A 22,295-nucleotide genomic window follows, 5' to 3' on the forward strand; every position below is an offset into this window, starting at 1 on the left:
ACAATTCTATATTTATTAGAGTAGATTGGTGTAAAAAATGTTAATCACAGCCTTAACATTTCTTTTATTGGTGATAACAATTAAGTAGGGGTTATATATACATATATATATTAAAAAAAAAGTTGATGGTGTTATATATATATATTAAAAAAAAAGTTGATGGTGTTATTGGATTAACATGGAGTAGATTAAAATCTAAATGGAAAATTGATTTTAGTTATTTAAGTATTTGGATGTACTAAGTGGAGAAGCTAGTAAGGACAAGGAAATTATAGAATTTAACATTATAATAAAAAAATTGATATAAAATTCATTAATAAGCATTGAACACGCACATTAATTGTGAAAAGTATAATGTTCATGACAACCATTTTAGATGGACTACATACAATATTAATGCATTATCAAATGTAAAATTACTCTCTTTTGGTATAGAATTAATGGACAAATAATTAAGTGAAACTCTTAAGCATGGGCTTTATAATTTTACAATTCAAACAAAATATTAAAAAAAGAGTATTGAATACTAAGGATTTCTGCTATCTAACTAAAAGAAGACTATATGGTACCTTGAAAAATTCTTCACGGTTATTAGTAAAGGATCAAATGGCTTCGCTATAAGCATGGGCTTCATTCCGGTTATATATAATTGGCAGCTCAATATTTGATGTCCTTGGTATGTGCATGAATATTTAATTCAATAAAATTTGGAGTTAATTTTTAAATTGTATAAAATATTATATTAGGTGTCTAATTTTTGTCGATACAAAGGACCATATCTTTCGTATTTTATCTGTCTTTATATTTTAGTGTCAGTGTAATCTTACACTGATATCATCTTTTACTCTTTATCTCTATATTAGAATGTCAGTATAATCAATAATATCATCTTTTACTCTAATGATTAAAAGTACATTTTTTTTTATCTATTTCTTTTAGAATAATTCATGTATTCAGTTTTGATATCTCTCGTAATTTTCCATCGATGAGTAAATTGAGAAGTGTTTGCAGAGATCCATCCAGGTGGCAGCATTATTAGAGTTGTCATCTCACTAAAAAAAAAATTCCAGTAGTATAACATAACTAGGATTTGATCCTTAGATGTCTGATTAATCGCTTAAACAATCTAATTGTCACCATTGCATTCAATGCTTTTTTAATTACGTTGCTCATTCCGGCCTGTCAAACCAACTTTCTACTTACGCTACAAATATTCATCCCATAATAATTAACTATAGATTTTTTATTTATCTCCTCACAAATAGTCATGGACCAATTGTATGAAATTGTCGGGAGCGTCAATATTAATTGTCACATTGTATTAACCACTTGACTCGGCTCCCAGGATACTTATTTTTTAAAAAATAAACATTTTAAAATCTAAAAATGATTTTAAAATAAAAGAAATATAAAATTATAATTTTATAATTTAAAATTATCAATAATATATTAAAAATAAAAGAATAATATAAATTTAATCTAATTTTTAAGAGCAAAAAGACTATTAAGCCTGATAAAATAAAAAACTTAAGCTCGAAGCATAGTTGTTTTGAAAGATCAAAGGATAGTTAAGCGAAAATGAGTTAGAAGTACTTATGTTATAGACATTTGGGATGACAGGTAAATGTTAATTTATCCTATAAAAATTTAGTGTTTTGCAGCAAACAAAAGATTTAATTTGTTGAAAAGAGAGAAACGTAACAATATATATTATATAGATAAGTGTGATTCTTTGTGATAGTTTTTTTTGGGAAACAATATATACAATAACATAGTTAATTTATCCTTTAAAAAGGTATTGTTATTTTCTGAAACAAAAAATAATAAGGAAGTAAAACTAATATTTTAAACAGGCCTGTAATTATAAACTCCATTCTAAAATTTATCATTCATAACGAAAAACTTTAATAAAATCAAAATTGCAAAGAGACGATAGAAATAAACACCCGCTGGTATATTAGAAAATTGATCACCCCTCACAGGAGCAGGTTGAGGAATTCTGGATTGCTAGATGAGACCAAGGAACAGCAGCAGCCGCAGGATTGGAGGAATAAGAAAGACAAACAGAATCAACTGTTGAAATAACAGTTGCAGTCGTTTCAGTCTCATTTGATTAGCAACACTACTGTTCTCTGCCTGCTCTCGGGCTAGCTAAAATCAAAATGCGAGTTAAAATTATCTTATCTTCTTATATAAAGCCATGTTTAGCGATATATTGGCGTAAAAGTATAACAGGATAAAAATATATAACAGATGAAATAAAAATGAAAAAGCTAGCTAAAACCTTAAGATCATCAGGAATTGTCCATTGGGATTGCTTTGTGGCCTTGTTATAGTAGTATCTACAACAAATAAAAATTATTTTACCACTGGAACAAAAACAGCAGTTCTCGATTGATGGAGGAGCTTAGAAGACTAAAAGAAATAGTTAGAGCGAGAAATCAATGCATACTTTTGACCATCTGAGGTAGTTAACTCCCTCCAGTCAGTGGATGCATCTACCCTCTGATAAAAATAAAAAATAAAAAATAATGTTACTGCAAAGACTACTGAGATTTCCAATAAAAGAATAAGTGAGGAGCAATAAATAAAGACCAATAAAAAATTATTTAAAGAGTAAGTTCAACCAGATATATTTATATTTAAGTAAAGAAAGCAAGATGAAATTTGGCACAATCACATCTCAAATTCAAGATATACAAGTCACGAATGAAATCAACAAATGTTTGAGGGCAGAAGAAGAAGGATAGAAACACCATGCATGTCTATAAAACGGGTAAGCAAACACCATGCTTGAGAAGAGTTGTACTTTAAAATAGGAGGCAAAGAATATATATCCTACTTACAAGCATAGTACGTCTTAGTCAAGAACACTTAGTGACAACTTGGCTAATTAATTATAGTACAATCAACGTGTTATTGGCCGCAGATGTATGACAAGATACGTACCGACAAATTAAATACTGTAGAAAATAACCATGTAGAGAAGATATATACCTTTGTGTGAGAATTTTGAAAAGTACAAATGTGATAAACTTTAAAATTAATCAAGTAACTTTTACCGATATGACTATGCTAAACTTTTTATAACAAGGCAAACATGAACCTAAAGAGTTAAACCAAATACAATACAAAAGAGTTAAAGTGAGGATGTTGTGTTTAGCAAACCTCGCAGATATAATTAAAGACCACCTTAATTAGCAATATAATAGATCTTTTGTATAAATAAATATTTCTCGTTGGTCACAACAACTAGATGATACATACTTATAGCACACCGAAAAGGTGTCGCATAAGTCAAACATGAACCAGACTAACCAAATTAACCACGATCAGAAAAAGAATTGGTGTGATATGAAGTCCGTACCAAAAATAACAAGAATATCAATGTTTCCTAAAATGACTTATACCCAAACTGGCGTCATCAATTCAAAGGGTTTCTCCCAGACAGATTGCCCAGTCTTCTTATTATAATAGTATCTGAAAAAAAGAAAAAAAATGATGAATCATAACAAAAAGGAATAATATACAAAACCAATGAAAGGACGATAAAGAATATATACCATGTACTAATATGAGACATAACACACCACTAACATTTTAATTAGTGGAACATTGACGGACGTCGATGAGAGTAATTTAATTAGTCAAACATTGACGGACGTCGATGGAACATTGGAAGTGTTTGTTGCGGAGGCATAAGCATAGGTGGAGCCTGCTGCGGAGGCAAAAACGACGGCGGAGCATGTAGCGGAGCCTGCGGCAGAGCCGGCAGCGGAGCCTGCGGCAGAGCCGGCAGCGGAGCCGGCATGGCAGGGGGTCAGGATAGGCCGAAGCAGCTCTTGCCGCTGTTTCCTGACAAATGAAGGGGAGGGGTGAGAGCGACGGGAAACTGCTTAGTTCTGTACCGGAAATGATGACAAGCTTCCGAAGTGTACTAAGGACAGAGGCGAATACGTTTTGTCCGACATGGATGAGACAGATGGCATAATGTTATTGGAAAGGATTTATATAAATATTATACCGTGGTCCTTCTCCATTTCAATTTCGCTTCTACTCGCTCTTCACTCCTTCAACTCCCTCAATGTCTGAACGACGAGTTCCCATATGCCTCTCTTTCAACTGTTTTACTTGTAGACTAGGTCGTCCTCGTACTCCACCGTAAGCTCCGCATACTCCGCTGCAAGCGCCGTCGTAAGCTCAGCCGCATGCGCCGCTGCAGGCTCCGCCACATGCATGCAGATAGAAACAGAGGAGGTGGAGGCGGAGGCTGAGGAGCCTGCGTCTGAGGCAAAAGTAGCAGAAATGTTTGTTGCGGAGGCATAAGCCTCGAAGGAGGCAAAAGAAGCGGAAGTGTTTGCTGCGGAGGCATAAGCATAGGCGGAGCCTGCTGCGGAAGCAAAAACGACGACAGCGGAGCTTGCGGCTGCGCTTGCGGCGGAGTACGCGGAGCCTGCGCCGAAGTACGAGGATGACCTAGTCCACAAGTAAAATAGTTGAAAGAGAGACATCTGAGAGCTCGTCGTTCAGATATTGAGGGAGCTGAGGGAGTGGAGCGAGTAGAAGCGAAATTGAAATGGAGAAGGACCACAGTATAATATTTATATAAACCCTTTCCAATAACATTATGTCATCTGTCTCACCCATGTCGGACAAAACGTCTTCGCCTCTGCCCTTGGTACACTTCGGAAGCTTGTCATCATTCCCGGTACAGAATTAAGCAGTTTCCCGTCACTCCCACACCTCCCCTCCATGTGTCAGGAATCAACGGCGAGAGCTACTTCGGCCTGTCCTGGCCCCTTGCTACGCCGCAGGCTCCGCTGCCGGCTCCGCTGATTGCCTAGTCTTCTTATTATAATAGTATCTGAAAAGAAAAAAAAAATGATGAATCATAACAAAAAGGAATAATGTACAAAACTAATGAAAGGACAAAGAATACCATGTACTAATATGACACATAACACACCACTGGCATTTTAGTGGAACATTGACATACATTGATGAAAGTAACTTTAACTCTGAATAACTTTAATTTAAGTAGCAATAGCAATCATAAATACAAATAGTAACTTCATGAAAAGAAAACATAAAATAAGCATAATTACTCAATCCACGCCTTTTTCCATCAGCAGCAGTGTGCTCTTGCCAGTCAGAAGAGCTCTGTTCTGTAGAATTTGATTGTACAGTTTGTGCCTTTTTTCATCAGACGTAAAAGTTTAAGCTAGGAGACTACAAAATTTTCATCTAAGCAGAATTAACAAATGCAAAAAAAAAAAATTAAAACAAAACTTACTGGAACAGTAGCCAAAGGTTGTTGGGAAGTCTGATGCAAAGGTGCACCAAGAGGTACACTCTGAGTTCCAGGTGTTGCCCAGGTTTGTGTCCTCGAAGGGGTCACCTGTGTTGCTGGTTGATACTGAACCGGAGCATTTATGGTATTTGGTGCCTGAACATAAGATGTTGCAAACTGCAATCCAATACTGTAACATCAAACAACCGATCAACATGAAGGTATGCTAGCTTTTCTTTGTAGCTTTGGGGCCTTACCGTGTATGATGAAGAAAGGGGCATTGCTGCACCTGGAAGATTAGGCACATTGTTTGGCACTTGAGCATTTTGTTGAGGTGGCAACGGCCCAGATGAGATAGGTCTACTTGCTTGAACATATGACATTGGAATTGCTTGGGATGATGGTGGCACTTGACCCGGTTGGCCTGATATTGGAGGCAATTGCTGTGTTGATTGAGAAAAATGAGGCATTTGAGTTTGGCCAGTAGGCATGGCAATATTTGGCGCTGGCATTCCTTGGGGGACAGGCCTAAATTGCTGAGAGGCAGCTGGGACAAATTGAGGGGCTGGAACCATTGTCCTATACTGCAATATTCATATGACAATTTGATCACAGTAAAAATAAACAAATAAAGGCAAAAAAAAAAAATGCAAAAATGCAAAAAAAAAAATGAAGCAGACTTACTTGTACAGGCATGGAGGCACCAAAATTTGGTGGTGGACCAGCAGAACCCACTACTGGAGGTCTAAGGGGCTAAAATGGCATGTGGCATAATTATCATGATGCAATATTGAGAAAAAAGAAACAAAATAAAATAACTAGAGAGACATCAAGGCACACAATAGGCCTACCACCAAGGAAGTGAAAAACGAAACAGGTAAAAAATGCAAAATAAAAGCAAAGACATGTGGAACATGTACCTGTGCCCCTGAAGATTGTGGATTGCTAATCATTCTCTTCTGTGATTCCTGATTTGAGTGGCAATTATCCTTGAACAAAAGCTGAATATCAAAATAAAAACATCAAAATCTACTGTGTTTGAAAAAATGACACGAGAAGACCAAAAGGATCCTACCAAATCTACTAACCTGTTACACCCATTAAGTTCCAAGAACCAGCTGATTTTACAAGTTAACACAAGGTATTGCAATGAGAGTAATGTGAATTAAAAAATCCATGATTGTCACCCCAAAAAAGGATAACTCAGAAATATAACCTAAGGCCCAAATCAAGTTGACCATGTACAACAAGCATCCACTTTCCAAAAATCATAGAGTAAATATGGATAGGCAGCTAACTAAGCTCAACTTCAGAAGTATGGAATCAACAAACATAATGATGAAAAGAAACACTCAAAAAGTGAATTATTTCCCACTTACTTCAACTCAGATGCTAGGGATTTTGTTGAGTGAGCATGATGACAGAAAACCAATGTTTATTGCCACATTTTGGTATTGTATCACTATATATGGATAATTCAGATCCAACTCCTTAAAAACCTGGTAACATGCCTTTATCTCTTTGCACGTCCTTACAAAGGATGAGCCCATTACTAATATGTTTGGTTTAATTCAATTTCTGGCCTCTCGGTACATAAGAAGAATTCATTCTTCAAACCAAATGATTGGCCTTTTCTTTAATAGATAACTATGAAACTGCAGAAGCTAAGCACATCACTTTGATATTGATACTAGTGTTAAATAATTGTTCCCAGTTTAGCAGTACCTCCCTACATGAAATTGTTTCACAAAGAATAAAAGAGCTTTATCACCAAATATTTTTAAGCACTGTCAGTGTGATGGGTAGATCTAGAACAAAAAATTGTGAATACAAGTTTTCCCGTGGGTCAACAATATAATAATAAAAGGGAGAAAAATTCTCCTTTGACCTCATTGTACAATTAACTGGACATTAATCACAATATGCTACAAGTGTTTAACATACATGATCTTTCAACAGATCAAGTTGTTGTCATCCAATCCATGTACTGAACACGAAGGTACGTGCTTATAGGATTAAGATTAGGTAATGAAGCAAGTAAACAGTATTAAGGCCTAAAATGAAAAGAACTAATTCTCCATAAAAACCACAAACATCAACATCTAGATGTGTCAAATTATTCGATAATATCACAATTATCTATCCTAAAATGATCAAGATAACAGGAGATCAAAATTGCCATAATTAGTCCAGACATGCCCATGCCACTGAAAAAACGAAAATGTCCTAAAAAATCTATTCTAGCCGTCAAATTTTCAACCGTTTTAATTGAGTATGAGAAATGGAAATACATGAGCTTGATAAGACAAGTGGACGAGGGAAAACGCTTTCCATTAGGGAGCCTCCGCGGCCATCGCTACCATGCTATACTACCGTGTGAGAACGACATAGGGTTTTCAAGGATCACGAGCAAGCAATTCAAAGAAAAAAAATACCTGTTTTTGCCCAAAGAAATCGTGAGGTAGAGGATGGATTCGTCTCGTAGCTCTTCTCCTCGCTCTTCTTCGCAGGGCTGCAACGAGAATGGGGCGAGAGGGGGAAGAAGGAAGAGGGCAGGGTTTTGGGCTGCCGAGATTAGCAAACCCACCCAGATGCGAATCACTAGGTTTAGGTTTGGGTGTTGGGTTTTAGATAGATGACGAAGCCCGCCTCAATCCTGGTCGGACTCTCCGGCCTGGTTCGAACCGGCCCATTTTTACCAAAATTAACCAAATTTAATGCCACAAACAATAATAATTAAGGCATTTTAAGATTCTGTTATCCAAATTTTATTATCAGTGTATTTTATTTTACTCTCCCCTGAATAAAATGTAATTTTTTTGGACCAAGCAATTATGATTTTTTTTTATGATACTGTGAAATATACAAATCTAATTTGATAAACTTGCTTGTTTCAGTTGACAACCATTTTTCTTTTATTTATTAAAGTTTAACCACAAACTTGAGAGACTTCTCTTTTGAAAAACCATCACAAGTCTACTATTATTCGAAATTGACGGTTAAATTATAAAAAAGTACAAAACATGTGGCTGTAATCGTTCTACGCGCACTCAGCCCAGCCCTCCTCCGCGTCCGCGACTCGAACTCGCCAGGCGATCCTCCACTCGGCGGTCACAATCAGTCTCGCGGGTACGCCGGAGCTCGCCTCCAGCCCTCGGAGTGCCTCTGCTCCGGCCTTCGACTTTGCCTCTGTCGCCTCGATCTCGAAGCGCTTGATGGACGACCACAGCGCAACCGCGAGGGCCACTTTAAGAGGCAGTGTTGCTTTTGTTCAACTGCACTCGGCAGCCATCCGGCCTTCGGTGTTAAATAGTAATTTGTAATTGATTAGTATGAAGCATTAATTATGTTTATGATTCTTAGGAGTCAAGTTGAGTTAAGTATTAAATCTGAAGAAAAAATAGCTATCGTGATGTTGACTTTCAATAACCTTTTTCCTTTTCATATGAAATCATTTCAAAGTACAGCTTTTAGAAGTGAAAGTGTTGATAAATCTTATCTTTGACATTTGAGATATGGTCATTTGAATCTTAAAGGCCTACAGTTATTGAAACAAAAGAATATGGTTGTTGGACTTCCAGAACTAAAGCAGCAACATGAGGTTTGTGAAGGTTGCATTTATGGGAAAATACATCGGTTTCCATTTCCAAAAACAACCTGGAGAGTTCATTTCCCTCTTGAGCTAGTACATACAGATATTTGTGGTCCAACTAGAACTCCTTCTCTTAGCAACAAAAGGTATTTTCTGCTCTTTATTGATGATTTCACTAGAATGATTTGGGTTTATATTCTTGAGAAGAAATCTGAAGCCTTCACCAAGTTTCTACACTTTAAAGCACTAGTTGAAAAGCAAAGTGGTTGTCTTATAAAGACCTTAAGAACAGATCGTGGAGGAGAGTTCATTTACAAACCTTTTCTCAATTATTGCAAAGAACAGGGTATTCAAAGACAACTTACAATCAGACATACACCACAATAGAATGGTGTCGCCGAAAGAAAAAATAGAACAATTGTAGAAATGATCAGAAGCATGTTAAAAGGCAAAGGACTTCCCAATAAGTTTTGGGCTGAAGTTGTAAATACTACTGTGCATATTCTCAATCGTTCTCCTACCAAAGCAGTTCAAAATAAAACTCCTTTTGAAGCATGACATGACAGACAACCAATTGTAAGTCAATTTAAGGTTTTTGGGTGTGTTGCTTATGCTCTTGTTAAAAATAGAGAAAAGTTTGATGAAAAGGGAGAAAAACTTATTTTCATTGTTTATGCCGATGAATCCAAAGGTTATCGACTTTTCAATCCATTAACTAATCAATTAGTGCTTTCAAGGGATGTGATTTTTGATGAAACAGCATCATGGAAATGGGAAACTCAAGAAGTTCCTGAAGTACATATGGAAGACTTATTTCTTGAACCAAAGGAATCAGTTAAAGATATTGTTGGTTCGTTAAGAAGTAATTACGAAGCTAATTCAGATTCAGGAACTCCTCCAAGAAGGTATCGTTCCTTGGCAGATATTTATGAATCCTGTAATGTTGCATTTTTTACTTGTGAACCACAATATTTTGAGGATGTTGTAAAAGAAGAAGTTTGGAGAAAAGCCATGAATGAAGAAGTAAGGAGCATTGAAAAGAATCATACTTGGCAGTTAATAGATCTTCCAGAAGAAAAAAAAAACAATTGGCTTAAAATGGGTCTATAAGACCAAGTATAATGAAGATGGTAGTGTGCAAAAACATAAGGCAAGGCTAGTGGCAAAAGGGTATTTTCAACAACCTAGTGTGGATTTCAATGAAACTTTTGCTCCCGTAGTACGAATGGAGACTATTAAAATTATTCTTGCCTTGACAGCTCAATTAGAATTACAAGTATTTCAACTTGATGTTAAATCAACTTTTCTGAATGGAGAGTTAGAAGAAGAGGTTTATGTGAAACAACCTCAAGGATATGAAATAAAAGAGAAGGAAGAGAAAGTTTATAAGCTACAAAAAGCACTTTATGGGCTTAAACAAGCTCCAAGAGCATGGAATAGCAAAATCGATGTTCATTTCCTACAAAATGGATTTGTGAAAAGTCCATCTGAACCATCGCTTTATGTGAAGAAATATGAAGGTGATTTTTTAATAGTTTGTCTCTACGTGGATGATCTGATTTATGCAGGAACTAATGCTAGAATGGTGCAATCATTCAAAGAGACAATGATGAAAGAATATGAAATGAGATCTTGGATTGATGAAATATTTTCTTGGAATTCAAGTAAAGCAAACAAAAGGAGAGATTTTCATTTCTCAAACAAAATATGTAGCAGATTTGCTCAAAAGATTTCAAATGGAAAATTGCAAACCAACAACAACTCCTATGACCTTCAATGAAAAATTACAGCTGAATGATGGAGTAGAAAAGTGTGATCCAAATATTTATAGAAACCTTGTTGGCTCATTGGTTTATTTGGCCAATACAAGACCTGATATTGTTTATCCAGTTGCCTTAATATCTAGATTTATGAATGCTCCAAGTAAGCTTCATTTTGTAGCAGCAAAGAGGATACTTCGTTACCTTCAAGGGACTAAAACATTGGGAATCAAATATTTGAAAGAAGTGGACAACAAGTTAGTTGGCTTTTACGATAGTGATTGGGCGGAAGTCTTGATGATAGAAGAAGCACTTCAACATATGTATTTTGTTTGGGATCTAAAATCATTTCTTGGAGTTCAAAAAACAAAGTTCAGTTGCATTATCATTTGTAGAAGCTGAATATATTGCAGCAAATGAAGCTGTACGTGAAGCAATCTGGTTAAGAAGAATTTGGTTGATTTACAGCAAAAAGGAACAGATCCTACTCAAATTTACTTGTGATAACCAATCTGCAATTTCAATGACAAAGAATCCAGTCTTTCATGCAAGATCAAAGCATATAGAATTGCGGCATAATTACATTCGTGATATGGTTCAAAAGAAGGGAATTCATTTGGATTTTATCAAGATCACAGATCAACCAACAGATGTTCTTACCAAGGCAGTATCTATTGAAAAGCTTCAACAGTTCAAGGATATGATGAAGATTACAAATTAAGGGGGGTGTTAAATAGTAATTTGTAATTGATTAGCATTAAGCATTAATTATGTTTATGGTTCTTAGGAGTCAAGTTGAGTATTAAGTATCTTTTCCTTTCCTAGGTAGTCAAAGTTTATTTCCTAGGCTAATGCTTAGCTGCAGTTTATATTTTTCATGCAATCAACGTAATTCTAAAGCATTTCTCTATAAATTCATGTACTGCATATCCATGAATGAAATGGGAAAGATCAAAAGTTAGTAAGCAGATTTACCTCTTCTGTTAATTTTCTTTCCTTCTTCTCCTGTCTCCAACATTCGGAGCTTGCGGTGGAGCATGCAGCGGAGCCTGCAGAGGAGATTGTGGCATGGCAGGAGACCAGGATAGGCCGAAGCAACTCTCGCCGCTGATTCTTGACACATGGAGGGGAGGGGTGGAAGCGACGGGAAATTGCTTAGTTCTGTACCGGGAATGATGGTAAGTTCCGACGTGTACCAAGAGCAGAGGTGAAGGCGTTTTGTCCGACATGGGTGAGACGGATGACATAATGTTATTGGAAAGGGTTTATATAAATATTATACCGTGCTCCTTCTCCATTTCAATTTCGCTTCTACTCACTCTTCACTCCCTCAGCTCCCTCAATGTCTGAACGACAAGCTTCCAAATGTCTCTCTTTCAACTGTTTTACTTGTGGACTAGGTTGTCCTCGTACTCTAGCGCAGGCTCCGCGTACTCCGCCACAAACGCAGCCGTAGGCTTCGTTGCCGTCGTTTTTGCCTCCGCAGCAGGCTCCGCCTATGTTTATGCCTCCGCAGCAAACACTTCCACTTCTTTTGCCTCCTTCAAGGCTGATGCCTCCGCAACAAACATTTCCGCTGCTTTTGCCTCAGACGCAGGTTGCTCAACCTCCGCCTCCTCTGTTTCTATCTGCATGCATGCGGTGGAGCCTGTAGCTGCGCATGCTGTTGAGCCTGCAGCAGAGTATGCGGAGCCTGCGACGGAGTACGCGGAGCCTACGACGGAGTTCGAGGATGACCTAGTCCACAAGTAAAATAGTTGAAAGAGAGATATCTGGGAGCTCGTCATTCAGACATTGAGGGAGTTGAGGGAGTGAAGAGCGAGTAGAAGCGAAACTGAAATGGAAAAGGAGCACGATATAATATTTATATAAACCCTTTCCAATAACATTATGTCATCTGTCTCACCCATGTCGGATAAAACGTCTTCGCCTCTGCCCTTGGTACACTTCGGAAGCTTGTCATCATTCCCGGTACAGAACAAAACAGTTTCCTGTTACTCCCACCCCTCCCCTCCATGTGTCAGGAATCGACGATGAGAGCTACTTTGGCCTATCTTGGCCCCCTGCCATGCCATTGCTTGTACACACATCGATCTCCTCGTCACACCCTTATTAAACACGCACATCACAAAAGTATCGAAGTAATTAATATTAGGTTATAATTACAGTGTTAGATTACATGGCATATATAACAAGCTCATTTCATGCATCTTGCTACAAGCAATGTTATGTCTCTGGCAACCATTTTAAATAGGGCATCCATGCATGTGACGCAAGCAGGTGCCCAGACACATTAGACTGCTTTAGGGTTAGAAATACCAGTAGCCGTGCATTAGCGTTACTTGACATTCTACCTTTTCCGGAGGAGTTTTGGCATGGTCTCGCTATAGTATTAGCTAGTGCGTACGGTAGGACTGGAGGGCATGCATCACACTAGCTAGCGTATCTTTCCAAATAGTAATATGTTATTTAGAGCAATGGTGTTCAGATAGATGTTTTCCCTAATTTTTTTTACTATTATTTTTTAAATGGAAAAAGATAGAATTAAGTTATGAAAATTGTTAAAAAAAATTATAATGAAAATGGATTCAATCGATTGCAAATTCTTTTATCTTTTCTCTTTCCTAAAGTTGACCAAGTATATGCCTTCGAGCCAAAACCATGCCTTCCGGTGGCCATGAGAAGGCTTCATCATCAAAGTCTCTCCAAGCTGAGCCTGTTAGAAGTAAATCAGCTTATGATGAGAACACTAGTCATTTGGTAACATCAGTGTCGTGGTCAAATAGATACTTTTTGGAAAAATTTACATGCAGTCCATATTGGTAAAAAAATCTTTGCATATAGTCTTCATCCATAAAAATCTTTATTTCTACTCCCTAGTCAAACATATTTACCTAATTGCTCATGATACTTTTAGGTATAAAAAGTCCAAAAATCAATATAATTCCTCTTAAATTCAGTACATTAAATTAAAATATAGTATATTTTCTATCAAATTGAGTATGATTCTTTTTTCACCTCAATTGGATGGAAAATATACTAGATTTCCTTTAAATGATACTCAATTGGATGGAAAATATACTAGATTTTCTTTAAATGGTACTTAATTGGATGAAAAATATACTAGCTTTTTTTTAAATAATAAATGATACAAAATTTATAAGGAATTATATTAAGCAGGAAAAAAGTCGTGCTCAATTTAATAGAAAATATACCCAATTCTAGTTTAATGTGCTGAATTTAATAGAAATTATACTCATTTTTAGACTATTTGTACCGAAAAAATATGAGAATTAATTTTGATAGAAAATATATTCGATTCTAGCATAAAGTACTGAATTCTAGTATAAAGTGCTTAATTTAACCGGAAATATACTAATTTTTAGATTTTTTTATACCTAAAAAATCCGAAGGGCAATTTAGGTAACGATATTTGCATGAGAGAGTTGAAACAAGTAATACTTTGCATGTAGAGAGTGCAAACAAATTTTTTTGTGATTGGGGATTGCATGCAAAGTTATAATTATGATTAGAGATTTTTCTCTACTATGGACTCATATGGACCTAACTCGAGACATCTGAAATTGATCCAAGCTTCTCAAATGAAATACACAATTTTTTTGTTTATTTTTTTTAGTTTCGAGGTAAAGCTAATTAAATTTTACCTTTATGGTTTAGGGATTGAGTTATAACATTTAAGCTAAAATCATAAAATAAAAAAATTTTATATGCTTACAGGGTATAATATATGTATTTAGGATGTTTAGGGTTTAAAATTTAAGGAATTTTTTGTTGGATTGTAAGGTGTAAATAAAGTCCTACATTAAAATTACATGAGAAAGATCATATATTTATAAGGGAAATATATCTCTATTGGTATTAGATCTTTTGGATAAAGCCTAAAAATAAAATCATGAGGGCTTAGGGCCAAAGTGGACAATATCATGTCATTGTGGAAATATCTAAATTCCTTTTGACCCTACAATTGGTATTATAGTCCGAACTGCTAGAAGGTTTAACTGCAGGTCTACCGACTGTGTACAAGAGTTATAGTCTAATTGAGGCATGTGAGTAGAATATTAACCTCAAATAAAGAAAGTGAGAGCTCCCGTGACTAAATCAAGAGCACCAGACACCGGATAAGAAGTCCTTGTAGGTTGGATGGACCGAGAGGCATGAAGACTCAAACAAATCCATGAGGGCTTAGGCTCAAAGTGGATAATATTATGTCATTATGGAAATATCTAAATTCCTTTTGGTCCTATATTATTTTTAATTTTTATAAATAAAAAAAAAGAATCGAGATGTCTTGATTAATTCTAGGCGCCTCAACTAAATAATAATAATAAGAAGAAGAAGAATAAGAATCTAGGCACCTGGATCAATTTTAGATGTCTCGACTAAACTATCAAAGACCATTTCTATAACAAACAATTTGCATGTAACTACTATAAATAAAAGGTTTGATACCTTGCACACTCATCTTTATAAATCGGGAAATGCTCATGGTACGACATCCAACGGCTAGTGTTCTTAGGTCTATCATTCAACTAAAAGAAAATCACTCCTGCAGTATGCCTAACCCTGTCTAAAAGTTACAGAGATGACACGTTGGGCACGGTAGCTTGATGGTAGATTGGTAGAAGACCTTTTACTTCAAAAAGAAGCTTTTTTCCGATCCTGTGCACACAAAGACGATCAAAAAAATGTTAGCGCCTAGAAATCATGGGGAAGTCCCTGGCAAAGACCCTCCACGCTCAAGTCAGTACAAGTCCAAATGGGTGAATGAAGAACAATGGAGAACGTGTGCACGAGAGTAGAGTTTAGGTGTTCAGAGAGCGTCTCTTGCAAACGGAGAGATTCCCTTTATATATCACCTCTCATAACCTCTGTGATCATAATGTGACAAAGTGTGTCAGAGATTGTTAGATAAAAGAGAGTTTACAACCTAGGCAATGCGCAATAATTATCCGAAAAATCTTCCGTTAACCCATATCCATACCTCTTTTGTCCTTTATAGCTAGGTCGTTGTTAAGGCCATTAAAGGAATATAATGTTCTAAATGGTCGGCTAATGGAAGACACTATAATCATTAAAAAAATGTTTTAGAAGAATATTTGCTGACATATAATTGTTATTCTGACAGGTTGTTGGGATTCTCTGCTTATGCTATCGGCCAACTATATTCTGGCTAGCCCTATAGGCCGGCCGCCTTTCTGCACGTCTTCGCACCATGTTGTTTTGTTATGTATGGAAGGCTATTAGGAACTCGCTAAGAGAATAATATAATGCCCTGGGTATATATGGAAGGCTTAAGGGCCAACCGACCCTCACCGACTGGCTTGCAATCCGGTCAGGTTGGACCTAATAGCCTTAGCGCTGGACGACCAATCTGTTTTTATAGCCAGGTGAGAGATGCACTCCTCCATTGACTTTGACCGCCACATTAATTTGACTTTGATCGTCACGTCACCTTAACCTTGACCGCTACGTCACCTTAATTTTGATTACCACATCATCTTCTGGGTATACTTGCTACAACTCGTATCAACCTCGTAGCTAGAAATCAAACCTTAAATTTCTGATTAATTGTTAGAATATTTTACGATTGTACCATAGCCCAATGACAAAGGTATCATCCGTATGAATTATATGATCAATACATATTATGAAAATAAAAAATTAGTTTATTTATGCATATAAACAAATTATTTATAGCAGCAAAAAAATAAATTATTAGGATGACCAAAATAATGATCAGATGAAAATGCGATTAAAAAAAAACATACAAAAAAATATTATTAAATCACCAACCTCATACGTTAGAGTTCCACTAGAAATTACTATATACGTAATGTTAGGTTAGAGATTGTACCATTTGCACAAATAATACAACCAAGAAGACCATGCTGAGAAAAAGATATTTTAAATATATATGTATATTCAAATTATGTAGTTATCGTTAAAGGAGTCAACCAAATGACATTGTCTATAAAACAGTTAGGACATGGTCTATAAATATGTGAAGTTAGGACAAAATTACAACAAAAGAAAACGAAAGAGTATCATCAACTTAATATGACATCAAGAGGATAATTAGATTAAATTTGCAAGGAAAACAGAAGTAATTAAACAGCACTTACCAACAGATAATGTAATTAACTTGTATTGGGACATGGCAAAAATTTTAATGAATAAGAGATTGCTACTGTAAAATCCACCCACATCAACAGATAAAGTTGATGACTACACTATGTTTTGATAGCCTTTGTTTGTTATTGAAAGATCCACCATTGTTCTGTACATGCAAGTGAATTCTAGGTCGATTAGTTGGCTTCAATTGAACTTCGTGTTTGCAGGTTGGATTATTTTTTTTCAACATTATATATCTAACCTTGTTCCCAATAATTAAACACATGGCCTAATTAGACACTTCAAATAAGCTTCTAAGGCATTATTTAGTGGTGGTTGGTAGTTTACCACATAAGGTTACGGGATCAAACATCGGGACTGGCATAATGTAAATCCTTGCACCCCGAAATAATTCACACTCCCCATCCTCTGTCAATTATCATAATTTATTTTCTCCATATTAATTCTAAGATAGATTGATGGGGTGCTAGAAATGAGCGCTTCACTTTTTACCATATACGACATTATTTAGTAGGTTAGAACAATTCATGGTGACTCATTACAAGCCAAGTCTTTCTACCATTTTCCATCCTTTTATGTAGTGCTTATGTATCACATAATTTACTGATTGAGTAACGGTTGCTATGACTACCAATGCTGAAAGGTCTTAGGGCAGTTCTAATTATCAGACCTCTAAATGAGCATTTTTTATACTCCTAATTTATCACATCAATAATATGAAAGTTTATTGAATGACACTGCCTATATGATACAGGCCCAACCCATGTTGAAGTCCAATATGAGTTTTTAAACTTCAAACGAGCATAATTTTTGACTCGAGACTTAGAATCAGTCTTTGTCTGTCATCACACGTGCAGCGGTGCAGAATTCGAAAATCTACATTTATTACCGGTATAATTGTAACTGTCAATTTTCCGCGCCAAATTCCAACATTTAAATCCATTTTAGGCTATTTTGCTATTTTTGGCAATTTATTTTTTTTGTATTTAGAGTAATTTTTATATTTTTGGTATTTTTTAGAGAGAATTTGTCTTGATATACGTCTTTATTTATTTCGGGTAAAATTTTATTTATTTCTTTATAAAATTGAAATTAAGATCTGTTAATTGTAATTATTATAATTTCTTTCCTTAGTTGAGTCTTAGGTTATGGTCTATAGTTATATTTAGATATTGAGGAATAACCCTTCAAGTTTTAATAAAAAATTTACTTCTAAAAGATTAATTACTTTTCTTGTCTTTTCCTTTTTTTTTTTTTTCATATCACTTCACAGGATAATCACTATCCTATATGATAATACTGTACAAATAAACTTAAATTAATCTAAATTTCACCCAATACAATGATTTAACCTTTTATTCAATTTTTAAATTTTTAAACCTCCCACAAATTTTACATTGAAGCTTATTAAAAAGGTAGATCGGTAGTATTGCCCCACCAAAACTTGTAGGGCATAGAGGGAAGATCGTCGTGCGACTCGTGCCCCACCAAACATGGAGTCACCGTACGCACATAATTAATGTTGTACACTTACTACACACATAATTAATGTTGTACACTTACTTCTGTGCAAAGAGAGAAAGAGGTCTTGTCGGTGTGATAAGCCTGCTCCCAACTCCCGTCACGGAAACTGTCATTACTAATTCGAAGCTCCGCCCCTGCACAAAGATAAAAAACACTGTTTGTCATGCCATTGCCAACCCGGAAACTGCCTTGCCAACTCCGGGAGCAGATTGTTTGTGTAAGCTTCTTGTTGTTTTCTTTTTGAATTTTTTGATGTCGTTGGCGTGTGAATCCAACTAAAGAGATTGTCTAATCAGATTAATTTCTAATAGCAAAACTAATGAATCTCATATTCTCATGCACAAGATCTACCATTGTTCTTTAGAGCAAGTGAATTCCAGGTGGGAAACCATTAGCTGGTTTCAATTGAACTTCCTGCAGTTTAAGGTTGGATTGTTTTTTTGAGCATTGCCTAACCTTGTTCCCGATAATTCAACACATGACCTGATTAGACACGTACTTGAAGTAAGCTTCTAAGGCATTATTTAGCAGGTTAGAGCAGTCCAAGTTGACTCTTTCCAAGCAAGTCTTTCTGTCAATTTTTTCCATCCTTTTCCGTAGTGCTTCTGTATCCCACAATTCACTGTTGCTACGACTACCAACGCTGAAAGGTCTTACTGAATAGGAAGATAGTCGTGCCCACCTAAACTTGCAGGGCATAAATTAAAGGGATTGCAATTGGAGCTTGAAGAGTAACTTTCTGAGGTTTAAATGATTAGATTATGCAACTCTTCTTATTTAGCCCACCTCGCCCTTTTGCACCCAAAAGTCCAGTCCATTTCTAATTCTTGATGTGGTAGATCAGGTCAAAGAGTATAGACGACATAAAAAAACATCCTTAAGCCCATGATCTAATTGGAAGTATTCAAAACCGAGTAATAACCACAACATAGACTTTTATAAGTCTGATTTTTTAGGCTTCTATGCTAAGTAAATTTTATAATGTATAATATGCTATATATCAATAAGAAATGGACATTGAAAAAATCATATTATATTAACTTAATCCAGAGAATTTGACCTTAAACTTTGTGCTAAATGGAAAGGGTAGCTTATTCCCATGGTGTGAAAGAGATATCTACAAGTTGACTTTTGCCTTAGGAGAATTCCTTAGGTTGAGAGGAAGAGCTCTTGCGAGTCGACTACTAATAACCCTAGTTTTAAGTCATGATGAAAAACTCAATTCCATTAACCTCAGGGGAACATTTAAGGTTAGTGTGATTTAAAAGATAATTATAATTTATATTTTTACAAAATATAAACAATTAAAAAATTTAGTAATAGAAAGTTACTACTAAATATAATATATATTTATATTATCTGATAATGGATTTTTTTTTCCTAAATTATTTTGGGATCGACTAATATATATATATATATATATATATATATATATATATATATATATATATATATATATATATATAGTTAGTTAGTTAGTTTAGTAACTTAAAATATATATAAATTATGATGGCTCCAAGTAATTGAAACAGTCAATTAGCCTTAATATATGTTTTTTATTTTTTAAATAAATTTGGAATAGCTCATCAATAAAAAAAAATTTACCAGTCATTATCATGTATGCATTGGTTGAGCATTAGTTCAGTTTATAAATTAACAGAATTAATTAAAAATCGATTTAATATTGTTAACAAAATCAAATTAAAATTTTATTAAAATCGAATTACTGAATTAAATTATAAATTAATTATTTCGGTTAACATCGAATTAATCAAATTTATTTTAAAAAATAATAAAACAAATTTAAACAAAATTAATATAAAATTAATCGAATACTCATACTGATATACCACAAAACATTTATATTTGGGTTGATTGATTCTACTATTAAAACTATACTAACATATTGATAACTAGTGAAATAAAATTCATACATCACAGTGAAATAAAACAGCATACTTAATCCTAAATGAAGCTAAGTTATCTAACTACTCAATCCTAAATGAAGCTAATGCTTCTTAATTATACATAAAAAAGGGCATAAAACCCAAAGAAACTTAGATAGCATCTCTAACAACATCGAAATATCCATCATGGCGTGCTACCGATAGAATAGACTAACGATACCAAAAATAAATATTATAAGAGCAATGATCAGATAAATTATTCTATCAGGATAACTATACATGAAAAAAATTAGAAATATATAATCCAAAAATGTGTTGATGTGGGAAGATCGTGTATCAGTGTTTAGCACCAACGTGAATATTACTAATAACATGATAAGAAAAAATCCTTTTGGAACATCACTATTCCGAAAACAAAGTATATTTCAAAAATATTAATTATAATAATATTTATAAAAAAATAGTACTTACGTTATTCTTGGTAGTAGTGCATGCATTGGGGCGGGCTGCATTGGTACGGGAGGTTGCATTGGTGCGTGAGGTTGTATTGGGGGCGGGATGCATTGGTGTGGGAGGTTACATTGGTGCGGGAGGTTGTATTGGGGTGGGCTATGTGAGATGCTGTTAAGGCATCTGGAGGTATTTCACTTATACAATGGCCGACGACACTGTTAAGACAAGGTATTATTTAGAATTCTATTAACTATTTAGACATGGTGCATTGAAACTTAATTGCTAAGAAATAGTAATACGTAAAACTAACTAGATAGGACTACTTGCAACATGATCATTAATATTAATTATTGATTTTTGATATTTATTGACCGAATTGATAAAATTAATTTTGTTAAAATTTCGACGGATAATATATTAAATGGGAAAAATAATTTTTCTAACAAATTCTCAACTTTTAAAATAAACAAAACTTTTAGACTCTGAAGCAACTAAGGGCCTCAACTATGCGTTGTATTGAGGTTTTTAATCTCATCACATTTATAGAAAGATAGTCTTTGCAAAGGTAATAAATAGAGGCGCATAGCAAAAAAAGAGATATAGGAAATTTGATAGATAAAGGGAAGATCTTGGAAGTTGCGGAAGATGTTCGTGTGATTTGTAATAAAATTCTAAATAAAAATATATTATTTTTCTTCATTTTACTTAAATAAACATTTGTAATTATTATTTTGTTGTTGTTATTAAGCTACTGAAGGGTTAAACGGAATACCGAATCATATTCGTATACCCTTAGGAGAATCCCTTAGGTTAAGAGGAAGAGCTCTTGCGAGTCGACTACCAATAACCCTAGTTTTAAGTTATGATGAAAAGCTCAATATTCCATTAACCTCAAGGGAACATTTAAGGTTAGTGTGATTTAAAAAATAATTATAATTTAGATTTTTACAAAATTTAAACAATTAAAAAATTTAGTAATAGAAATTTACTACTAAATATAATATATATTTATATTATCTGATAATGGAATTTTTATTTTTTTCCTAAATTATTTTGGGATCGACTAATATATATATATATATATATATATATATATATATAGATAGATATATATATATATAAAGTCAGTTTAGTAACTTAAAATATATATAAAATATGATGGCTCCAAGTAATTGAAACAGTCAATTAGCCTTAATATATGTTTTTTATTTTTTAAATAAATTTGGAATGCACATCAATAAAAAAAAATTTACCAGTCATTATCATGTCTGAATAGGTTGAGCATTAGTTCAGTTTATAAATTAACAGAATTAATTAAAAATCCATTTAATATTTTTAACAAAATCAAATTAAAATTTTATTAAAATCAAATTAACTGAATTAAATTATAAATTGATTATTTCAGTTAACACCGAATTAATCAAATTTATTTTAAAAAATAATAAAAAAAATTATACAAAATTAATATAAAATTAATCAAATACTCATACCGATATACCACAAAACATTTATATTTGGGCTTATTGATTCTACTATTAAAACTATACTAACATATTGATAACTAGTGAAATAAAATATATATAAAGTCAGTTTAGTAACTTAAAATATATATAAAA

At 34.4% G+C, this 22,295-nt stretch overlaps 1 protein-coding gene across 1 annotated transcript; it reads right to left on the reverse strand.

The window, feature by feature from the left end:
- Window positions 1–1,838: 1,838 nt before the first annotated feature.
- LOC122053422 (pre-mRNA-processing protein 40A-like) lies at window positions 1,839–7,887 on the reverse strand. The gene is made up of 11 exons (XM_042615472.1): window positions 7,726–7,887; window positions 6,211–6,291; window positions 5,975–6,043; window positions 5,548–5,874; window positions 5,294–5,467; window positions 5,106–5,193; window positions 3,564–4,864; window positions 3,411–3,480; window positions 2,453–2,505; window positions 2,285–2,342; window positions 1,839–2,151 (listed from the first exon to the last, which is right to left on the reverse strand). Exons 2-7 carry the CDS (start codon window positions 6,241–6,243, stop codon window positions 4,758–4,760), a joined length of 798 nt encoding a protein of 265 aa, XP_042471406.1. The 5' UTR covers window positions 6,244–6,291; window positions 7,726–7,887; the 3' UTR covers window positions 1,839–2,151; window positions 2,285–2,342; window positions 2,453–2,505; window positions 3,411–3,480; window positions 3,564–4,757.
- Between the last annotated feature and the right edge of the window lie 14,408 nt (window positions 7,888–22,295).

The sequence above is a fragment of the Zingiber officinale genome, chromosome 3A (assembly GCF_018446385.1).
Source record: "Zingiber officinale cultivar Zhangliang chromosome 3A, Zo_v1.1, whole genome shotgun sequence".
NCBI lineage: Eukaryota > Viridiplantae > Streptophyta > Magnoliopsida > Zingiberales > Zingiberaceae > Zingiber > Zingiber officinale.